The following is an 11492-nucleotide window of genomic DNA, read 5'->3' on the forward strand; positions in this document are numbered from 1 at the left end:
TGAGGCAGAGTCATGAGACTCTGGTAGGCGAGTACGATTGGATCAAGTTCTGAGAATGGACCCCGACGGGTATTCACATTTTTTTATACAGTCTATGTGTGGGACTAAATGAGACCAGCGCCTTGTCTAGTCAAGTCACTGTCCTGGCAGAAGCAGAGTCCAGAGGTTTTAATATGGGATTTGGACAGACCTGAAAGAAGTAAGAGGCCTCACTGCACTACTGCTGTGAGAACACTTCTGAAATAATAAAGTGATCACAGTTAGAAAAGATTAGTGCTAAAAAAATGCTTCTTTGCTTTCCTTTCTAGTTTTCTTTAGAATAAGTCAATAATTGTCCAATAGATGTATTATAGAACATTTCCATTCACAGTGCCTTTTCATGTCACAAAGCTTTTACTATACATATACATATACATATACATATACAGTGTCTATATCAGCTGCCACGTGGTGGTGGTGTACTCACAGAAACAGTTAGATGCTTATCGCTGTCATACAATATCAGCATACAGTGATGGAGTTTCTGTAAGTGAGCTGTTTGTCTATAGATAGAGCTATCAGTTTATTTATGGAGATACATTTTCTGTCCCATACACAACACTGTCAGAGCAAGAACATTCACATTGAGCAATGTTGCTTTCCTTATAATGTTCCCCTTTTTTTCTTATCTTTCTTGATTTTCCACTCTTTCATGGCCTGTTCCCTCTCTTCTACCCCTTCTACCACTGCTTCATCTCTCTCTATGTCCAGGTGAACTGGAACGTCAGTCCTCATGCTGTAATTATGGCCAGAGCTATCAAAACAGGATATGTTACACACATAATACTGAAAGTAAACTAACGGCACCCTTGATCAGATCGCATATATCTTTTAACTCAGCCATTTGTAATTTTTCATGACTGCATCTTGCACAGTTATCAGGCCAGGGCCATAAATTGTGTGTCTGTGCAGCCGTGCACACATCTTGCTGCGACTCTATCACAGCGACAAAATCTGTCTGCAGACAGACAGACATATAAACACTTCCCAGAGTAGTTGTCTTCAGGATCAAATTGCTTACCATGACACACACACACACACACACACACACACACAATACCATCGCCGCTGCTGTGGCTGGTATATTTCACAATGAATTCACTTCCCTTAAATGCATCTGATACGATGTGTGTTTTCACTGCCGGAGCAAATCAAACTGGCACAAGGTGTCCGCGTTAGTTTTACTGGTGAACAGTTAAACTACGGTGACTTCACTGACAGCTGAAGTGGTGTCTAGTCTTCAGTAGGGAGGGATTGCCATACGGATGACAATATATCAAAGTCCCTCTGAGTTCAGAGAATCTTATCATTGTTAAAATATGAATCACTTGGTTATGGAATGATGACGGTCATGGTTTTATTACTTTCTTTATTATTCTACTCATCATTGCATCATTTGTGTAGAGGTGGGTGGTAATCTCTAACAGTAATATGTGACAGGTATTGGTTTCTATCTATATATAAACCCTTAATGGCAACATGCCCTCGTATATCATTTCCTTATTAAAGTTATTCTACAGTCATGATTTGGCTCGTTCAAGTGATTGGCCGTTGCTTGAGGTCCTACATGTAAACACTTAATTCGTGAAAATAAAACTGCTTTGAGTACTTGCTGACTCCTGGAACATTTTACAAACCACTACACTCTTGAATACAATGTTTTGAACTGTGTTCTGTTGCAATCTGGTGTGTTTGTGTGTTTATATACTGTTTTAATTGTACCCTAAACATAATTCCTTGGGACTAAAATAAAGGTTGAATGAAGAAAATGGTTAACCAACCAACCAACCAACCAAGAAACCAACGTTAACTGTTAGTAGGAAAGGAACAGTGGTATATCTGTAAATCATTTAAGGGTTAAAGTCTGATGTTTTGTTGACGCATAACCCCATGTTTTGGGCATTTGCTGAAATGACTTACTGGTTGTTTATTTCAGTCTCCATCAGCCAATTACCCTAAAATACAGTTGCATTTAAAGCTCACATCTTCCTTTAGGGCCATTTGGTGTTGACGACACACCAGAGAGTTTCTTCAGTATTATTCATACTTCCATGTCACCCCACGGCCAAGGCTCCAGTGTCGACCACAAACTAAATGTTGAGAACCTGATATACAGTGTACGCAGAGTGGATCAGGTTTGATGCCCATTTGATACATGTTTGATACAGCAATAACCCAAATGCCTACTCAAGCCTGTCCAATTTTTACATGCATACATATCTGAAGCTATCCTCAACTTGTATGTTGTGTATAAATGTATTATAGATCACAAATGATTGTATTCCCTTACTTTAAACTACTGTATGTATCCCTATCCTTGTGTTTCTTTCTGTCCGTAATGGAATACATGTTGGTTTATTGCCACATTACGACGATCCTGGCTGACATTCAAGACAAGCTGGTGTTAAAGACCTTTTCCTCTGCCATGACCTTGGCAAAGATTAGTGCTGAGTTAAACTTCATACACAGGAAGAAGGATTTAATGTCAGCCCCTGGGCAGCTAGTTTGTGTTTGATACATGGAAACACTGTTAAACATATACTATTAACAACATTTGTCGTAGGCTACGGGTGGCTGCTATCCACCGACTCTTCTAAGATGTTTATTTCATTGGTATGTTCACTGCTGTAGAGATGTATAGTCCAGGGAACTCAGATAACACTACACTTGAGCTTAAAGCTTCATCCTTGAGCTTGGAAAGAATGTTTGACAATGACTGATCTCTTCTTGAGCTTTCAGCCACATATTGTGAAATTTGATCTGTGATCACACAAGATGTGGCTTAAAGCCCTGCAAGAAAAGTGTAGAAAGTGGACCTAAGTGAAGAATTAAGAGTTGTATCAGTGGTATCGAGCCAAGCATAGTGTTGGTTTTACAGTACATTCTCTCAAATAAAAGTGAATGGAATTGAATTTGTGAATTATCTATCTCTGGGGGACATATCTCAAAAACCAACCAAAACAATGTGTCACTCTAAACCAGTGGCTCTCGAACTGTTTTTCAAAAATGTGCTCCCCTTGAAACACATTTTCAGCCAAGTACCCCCTGAGCAGCAAGAAACATTTTTGACAGGAAAAAAAACTATCTAAAGAGGCTACAGCGCAGCCCAATGAGTGTCAGATTTACTAAATGACAAGCTGAAACTGAAATACATTTAAAGATGTATTCCGTAAGATTTTCATCTATTTAAATGTCTTTTAAGTTATTACCTATCAAAGAATGAGTTAAAACAATGATGATTGATCACATGATCCACTAATGAAAGCTCTGAGTATTACAATATCCCCGTCAGTGGCGTCATTCCCTGGCTAGTTGTTAATTAGACGCCATGTTAGTGACGCTTCTGACAGCGGTTGGTCTGTCAGCCCAGCTGTCAAGTAATCGGAAATCTGGAACTTTCAACTTCTGAGTCAGGCTTGTGCAATAGTTAAGAAGTGTAATAGGAAAATGTGTGTGTCTTGATTTAAGAGGGTAACATTTAGGGGACGGACTGGAAGTAGAGAGGTTAATGTGCGTCAATAAAGTTTACAAAAGAGAAAAAAGAAGTCAACACACATAGGCCTGTCACGATAACAAATTTAGCTAGGCGATAAATTGTCCCAGAAATGATTGCGAGAAGTGACAATATTGCCGTTTTGAAACTGATAATGGCATAATAATGGAAGTATACCCTTTCCAAGATCAATGAATGTTTATTTCTAAAGAATATTTAACACGATTGGAAGACATTTTAAATATCCAAAACTAATAAACAATACAACCAAAATCAATAAATAAAATGGACTCTCAGTCTATTTTAACAAATTTGTGCGTTTAGTTATATTATAGTTCATAATTTGCATACATGTAGCAGACAAATGGACATAAATTTAGGGGTGCACTGCTCGTCCATAGGTTGAATACAGAGTTTTTGCAAAACTATGCAGATGACAATACTGTAGTTGGCCATATATGCCCATTTGTTCATTTGTTCAAACAAAGTATATTAATTATTTACAGTAAACATTGTGTGAAAAGCAGCGATACACATCTGACACATCTAAATTGCCGAAGTCCTCAATTTTTTTTTTTCAGGCTTGGCAGGTCGCTAACAGCTGAAACTTCTGCAATGGTCCTGTGAGAGCCCTATGTGTGAGATTGAGCCGGATTTCCATCATGCGTCTGTCTGTGAGAATCCTTTGCTTTTTATAGAACTGTGAGAGGAATTGGTTGGTACTGTGTGGCCTGTTCATGATATAATAATAATAATTTTTTTGATTGATTGATATACATTTCATTTCAAACATGTTAAAAATGAAACTGAAAAGGCCATACAGAAAATAATAATATTACACAACTAGAAAGCTTGGAGATACCTGAATAACAAATACTTGATTTTTTTTTTTTGACATCGCCGAAAAGGAGTGGGAAGAACTATACACTCATTTAATCCCTCCATAATTCATTGTTAGTTAGAACAGCTTCCTCTGTCAAACATTTTATTTATTTATTTATTTTAGGTCTAAGTTTTTTTCTCCAACCTCAACAAATTTTTTTATCTTTACTTTACAAGTATCTTATAAAAAACAATTTATTTCTCATATATTCCCATCAAATATATGTTGTCATTTCTTTCATATTTATTTAATTTAATCCAAAACTGTTAAGTTATTGATATATTGTAGTATCCAAAATATAAATATATTCAGAAATTAAAAAAAAACAATAATAATAAACAACGCTAATACAGTTACAACATGGTCTCTTTCACAATAGCTACAGTATTTAGAAGTACTGTTATCCAAAGTAGACCTAAAGAAGTATTTCAACCTCTTACTTGTACTTTACACTCTTTCCTCTCCGGCTTTTGATAATGCTAGAGGTCAGCAACTCGTGAACAGACTGTGCTGTGAAATGTCAGCACACTGCAGCAGATCCCAAAATCTACTGGGGATACATGACTAATTCTGCAGTCTATGGTCTCATCACATACAGTAATGCCTATGCTGGCTCATATGACAATCATACATTTTGTGCATAGCGTTACATGATTGTTTATTAAAAAAAAAAACTTCAACAGAAATTCAGAATTTCAATACTGCATAATCTAAAAAAATAAATGCACTCCAATAAAATGGGTGTGGTAGGGAACAATCTTGAGGATATATTAAAATTGTACTATAATTCATTTAAAAGAGTTATCAAAAATAGGGTGATATATCATCGTAATCTACAGTATATGATATGGCATCATCATTGTTGTAGACTATATGTGTCAATATGTGTGACATGTAAATGTAATTGTAGTTTTGATTTTGGAAAGTGGAGCTTGTTTAAGTCTGAAACGGGGGTCAGTGGTGAGGGCAGGAGTAACAAGCCTCGGCTTCGGCCTGCTCCTTTTTGATCAAAATGATGTATCATCATTTGTGCATTATGGGTAAGGATATTATGCTTGTAGATTTACATCAGTATAAGGTATGTAAGGGTATATGTTCTGTGTGCTTTGTTTTCATTTTCTTTATTTTAATAGATATTTTAATTTAAATGAAATTGATCAATCAATCAATCAAAAGAAGATAACTACGAACTATAGCTATTAAAGCAAAACGCCCAACATGTTAACAGCTCAGTCATGTGGTAGGTTTTGCAACATTGTATTTAAAAAAGCATGAACAATACTAACAAGACACTGTGGATCCCTACCTGCAGAGTGGAAAGGAGGACCTCTAAGCCGCTGGAGGAGCTCAGGGAAGCTGTCATACTTGGTCGACTTCGTTCTGTGCCGGACAGATAGACAGACAGGCAGACAGGTAAACAAGCTGCTAAACAGATAGACATCCAAACAAATAAACAGGCAGTCACACAGAAAGATAAACCACCAGACAGACGGACCGAAAGGCAAATAGAAAAAAGACAGGACAGGAGCACTCAGACAGACAGCAGATCGTCAATCAGGGGAAGGCAGACAGAGGAAATCCAAAGTGCGTCCTCACCACTGTGCATACGGTGTTACACACACATAAAGCATCTGTCTCTCGTTTTCTCTCTCACACCAACCCAGACGTGCACATGCAGCATTGCTGCTGTGTCTAAGGAGAGAGAGCGACACGGAGACTCCCCCTGACTTAACTTGGCATACCTATGAGGGTATGCATGTGTGTGTGTGTGTGTGTGTGTGTGTGTGTGTGTGTGTGTGTGTGTGTGTGTGTGTGTGTGTGTGTGTGTGTGTGTGTGTCTGTGTCTGTGTCTGTGTCTGTATGCATTTGTGCGTGTTCTGAACTTGGGCTACCTTTGAGGACACAGTTCAGACTAAAGACCAGTGAAGTGGGGACAATTTTTCAAACTGGGACAATAGCTGTGTCCCCAATCAGGACAAAGCAGTTTTTTGGGTCAGTGGATAGGTTAGGGTTAAGTTAATGTTAGGGTAAGGCAATGTTATGGTTGTTGTAAGGGTAGGTCTCTAGGTCAATTTCCCAAATTTACCTGAGTAAGCAATTTATAGTACAAATATAATATAAACCTCCATTGCTGATGTGCTCAGTATCATTGTACCTTTGAACACTATTAGATACATGAACATAAATAAAAGTGGTTAAATGTGTGGGTGGTTGTGTCTGTGCGTGCACTTGCCTGTGCATGTGTAACCCTATCCCTCCAGGATAAAAACATTTGTGCTGCAGTGTTGAGAAGTCTGCCACTATAAAAAGGCCTTGACAAGGCCAGCTGGGCAGCTGCAGGACACACAATATATTCAGTGGTAGACTTCAGCCAATGAAGCATTTGATTGCTGATATAATGTAAACCTTGAAAATATGTGTTTTCTACGGCAATGTCCAAAGTTTAAGGACAAGTATTCAGCGATTTCTGCAGTTTTACATAGCCTCTGACACCAGTGTACAAACCCAAATACCAACATCAACATATGGTTCTCAAACAGCAAAAAACATCACATCTCATTAGAGCAAATAGCATCAAAACCAGCAATGCTCATTATTATCAATGGCATAAGATAACACATAACAAGAACATGAATTGCATGTCTCCTTTCACCTTGACACAAGTTACTGTTGTATGTGAAACTAAACAGAACTGCTTTTGGACAAATCTGGCATCCTTGCTACAGTATATTAGAGCACTTGTGTATTGTTCCAAATTAATTCAACTTTAGTTGCACTATAGCAACACGCAACATGCTAACCATAGACGACTCAACATAGCCTATGTTTAAGTGTCAGTACGGACCACTGGAGCCAGTGGTATACTGAGTAAGGCAAGTTCTACTCACTACAACCATGGGCAAAGTCTAGCAGCACAGGACCTAACAAACTAACAGTTTCCTACCTGAAAGCACCAAACAAAGTTGAGAGCATCTTGCTCAAGCTAAAGAGGCACATACGTAGCATATGTGTATCAGTTGGTGGACGACAGCGGAGTCAAACACGAGTCACTGCGGAACTTACACTTGTCAGGCTGACACAAAGAGGATAGGATAACTGTACAGTAGGTCTGCTTCTACTGGATATACAACCTGTTTTTGTCCTTCTCAACATTTAGAAATGCCACTGCAGGGAAGCGCAGATAGGCTAGTTATAATAACACTAACAGTGACTGCATTACATCTAGGACCACCAATTCCAGGGCTCTGGTAATGTAAATGCTGGCTAACAAGTGTACTTACTGGTGCACTTGATGAGAAGGAGCCCTCATTCATTTGTAATGACAACTGTGCTTAACGGCTAACACCAGGCCTTCTTGCTAACTCGTTAGGTATAACATCTTGGTAAGTGGAGTGTTTTAGAGATATCTTTTCCCCAAGCAGGAAACAAGCATCACATTCTGCCTCTTTCAAATGAAAACTTGAACTAATGAGCAACACAACCTTGCTCAGTTCAACACAAGCTGCTACATCTTGTCTGTTACCAGTAGCTTATAGTGCTAGCTGTTGACTTGTGTTTGCCAACTTTAGGTGTGACTGACATTACAGCATCAGTTCTCTAACTGAGGCTCTTTCTGCTTCAGCCTCTGTCATATGATGTCACAGACAAACATTTCAATATGCGTTTATTAAATTAAATAAAGACCTTTTTAATGTAATTCCTTTGCTAGGTAACAGCCTTGGTCCTTGTTAACTTCCTGTCAGCTGATGTCATTCAAATTCCCTGCAACAGGAATCAAACCTGGACCATAGACTGTATAAAAAATGGACGTAATGTAACCGTCGAGGTCCGTTCTCTCAACCTGATCCAGACTCCAAAATTACAACATGGCAGCACACGTAGCCAGCCAGCTAGCATCACTTTTGTACAATGGAAGATACAAAATGAGCGTTGTCCATCTTATTATACAGTATATGGTTCTAACTAAAGGGTTATTACAAACCTTTGGACGACTTGTTGTGCTTGGTATGTGTCTGATGTGTGCAAGCTTTCATCTGTACTTCAGGTCAGTTCTCATTAGAGGTGATGACAGGGAGGTCTCTATCACATAACCTCATGAGTGTGCCCCCCACCCGAAAAAAAAAGTTCTATACTCAGGTGGTGGCATCAAGTTCATGTGAACTCCTGATCCTCTTCTTCACCTCCTCTTGTCCCTTCACACCTCTCTGACAGAGCAAGACAGAGCCCCCTCTGTGTATCACTCTGAAATTAGAAGAATTTTTTCCACCTATCTCCCTGGAAGATGAGCCTTTTATCAGTGTGTGTGTGTGTGTGTGTGTGTGTGTGTGTGTGTGTGTGCGTGCGTGCGTGCGTGCGTGCGTGCGTGCGTGCGTGCGTGCGTGCGTGTGTGTGTGTGTGTGTGTGTGTGTTGGTTGGTTGCAGGGCAGCCTGTTAACTAGAACTTTTTAGCAGCAACAATAGCAAGTGCTTGGTTTACATAAGGTCTAACTAGGTCAAGCCTGTCTCTGGTGTCAGATGTGAACCACTAGAGGGCAACATAATGACTGTGGCACTGAATCTGTGACTAGATTGACAGTGTAGTCTATTGTATTACTTATTTACACAGATGTTTTTTTGCATTTTACGTTTTTTTTTACATTATCAGTTATTGCAAGTTATTGGAGTTACTCCATGCTAATCTACTGTGGATCTGTGATGTTACAGACACAAACAGAGAAACACTCTCAGTCTAATCCTGTCCTTCCCCTCATCAGCATCTCAATCTCTATTCTCTATTTCATCATGTGTGTGTGTGTGTGTGTGTGTGTGTGTGTGTGTGTGTGTGTGTGTGTGTGTGTGTGTGTGTGTGTGTGTGTGTGTGTGTGTGTGTGTGTGTGTGTGTGTGTGTGTGTGTGTGTGTGTGTGTGTGTGTGTGTGTGTGTGTGTGTGTGTGTGTAAGAGAGAGCGAGAGACAGTAAGGGAGACAGACTGGGTCAAGCTGAAGGTCACACTCATTATACCCGTCCTTAATCCTGACTTTCAGCCAGTGAGCTCATAGCCATCTTTCCAGCTCACATGAACTTTACAGGTCTGCCTTCGCCTCATAAGGTATCTTTCTCTCTCATACACACGCGCGCGCACACACACACACACAAACACACACACTTTCAGACACATGGAACTCAAATAGGCCTTGTCATTCCCTTGGGGTTAGGATGCTAATCCACAGGTGAAATCATACGCACACTTCTGTCTGCGACAGGATTCCCCGGGCTCAACACACACATACTGCACGCATACACACCCATTTACATTTCCTCAATAATGAGGGAAGACCCTGTGTGTTGCTTCAGCTGTCTTGTTGAGCTATTTCACAGATGCGTACAGACAACAGGCAGTGACAGTGATGGGCGTCTCGGTGACTGTGTGAGCAGAGTAGAGCAGAGCAATGCCCTGTGTCCATTTTACACCAAACCAAGTTTACGTTCTTTAATTATCATAATATACACTCAGCTTTTGTTACAGCCCAGTTCAGGCCGTGACTAGGATAGGAACCAGACGAACACAGGCAAAAATAGGCATATTTATTTACCACATAAAAAAAATAAAAGAAGGAAATGTGGAAGTCAGTTATCAAGCATGTATGCTTGATATGTGTGAAATGTCTGTGACAAACTAGCCCCACCCATACTCTTTGAAATGATTATAATTGTCTTGGGTGGTGCTATGCCCTGGATGCACAATGGTGCCCTCGCGAAACAGATAGTGAAGATTGCAGAAGGGATCTGGCATCCGGCTTTATACCTGTAATGTAGGCCTACATTCAGTATGCCAGACTAGTAACAAAGAAAACCATAACGTGTCAGCAAGGGAAGACATATAGTCTGTGGGAAGGTGGTGAGCTTCATCCAGAACCAAACTGGGCCCAGGTGTGTCTCCCATCTCGATAAAAATGGGAATACCAGCAGATTACAGATGTTTGAAAATTCATATTAGATAGTGTAACAAATACAATATACACTCTATCTTCTTAATTTACATCTTACCATAGTTTCCCCCCAGTCAGCCAATCAATCTCCAACCAAGCAACATTTAAGAGAGACAACAAAGAGAGAAATGTATACAGTATATACAAACCCATCTCATCAGCTCACACTGAAAACCAGACTTGAAATTCTCCAAGCACTTTCTTGCTCCCAAGATGACTGGTTCCATGACCTTTACTCCGGCAAATGTTACATGTTTACCCCTCCTACTGCTAAATGCCCTCAGAATAAAAATGATCAGTGTGTTGTTTCTTCTGTCCAACTCTTTGATATTGTTGCAATGAACATTGCAGCCTCTAGAGGATGATGCCGAGGCTTCACACTTTTTTTGTTTATATATGTGTGCCAGCTCAATGGCAGTGATCCTGGAGCATCAGTGGTGGAGAGTAACTCTGCATATGTAGTTTAATTTTTAGGTACTTTTCTCATTTTCTGCTTCTTTATACTTTTACTCCACTACATCTCAGAGACAAATATTGTACATTTTTTTCCATTACATTGATTTCATAACCGTCCTGTCCAGGGTGTACTCCACCTCACACCCAATGTCAACTGGGATTGACTCTGGAGGGCCACTGTCCTGCATGTTTTAGGTTTCTCTCTGCTCTAACACACCTGCTTCTAATGCTCCGCTCGTTATCAAGCAGGTGAAGCTTGTCAGGGGTTTAATAATCATTTAACTTGCCAGAATGTTCAAAACATGATGACATTCATTCATGATACATTCATAAACCCCAAAGTAAACGAGATTATGAGTGCCACTGATTACATTTAAGCATCCATGTTTCTTTGTTTTTATTTGCGTTGATGGCAGATATAATGGTATAAATGGTTTTAACTTTTAACCTGTGTCTGCAGCCTTCCTCTTTTGCTCTTGTGTTTTTTTTCTTACTCTACTAATCTATTAACTTTCTACTTATCTAGGTTGAATATGTAGAATCTTTATTAAAAAAATGTTTTTTTAAATACACCTATGAGGCGTTTTTAGGGGTACAGAATGAAAGTATTGCTTTTCCATAAAGACTTTGCTTTTCCATAAAGACTTTCTATT

At 39.4% G+C, this 11492-nt stretch overlaps 1 protein-coding gene across 1 annotated transcript in view; it reads right to left on the minus strand.

Annotated features, from left to right (window-relative positions):
• agbl1 (AGBL carboxypeptidase 1) overlaps positions 1 to 5977 on the minus strand; it is a 124990-nt gene extending 119013 nt beyond the window's left edge. Inside the window, exons 1-2 of the mRNA XM_083916667.1 lie at positions 5911 to 5977; positions 5722 to 5795 (exon numbers count right to left, since the gene is read on the minus strand). Coding sequence (XP_083772793.1) covers positions 5722 to 5778 — 57 coding nt within the window. The 5' untranslated portion in view covers positions 5779 to 5795; positions 5911 to 5977. The remainder of the gene's footprint in view (positions 1 to 5721; positions 5796 to 5910) is intronic.
• Positions 5978 to 11492: the final 5515 nt, after the last annotated feature.

The sequence above is a fragment of the Echiichthys vipera genome (assembly GCF_963691815.1).
Source record: "Echiichthys vipera genome assembly, chromosome: 7".
NCBI lineage: Eukaryota > Metazoa > Chordata > Actinopteri > Perciformes > Trachinidae > Echiichthys > Echiichthys vipera.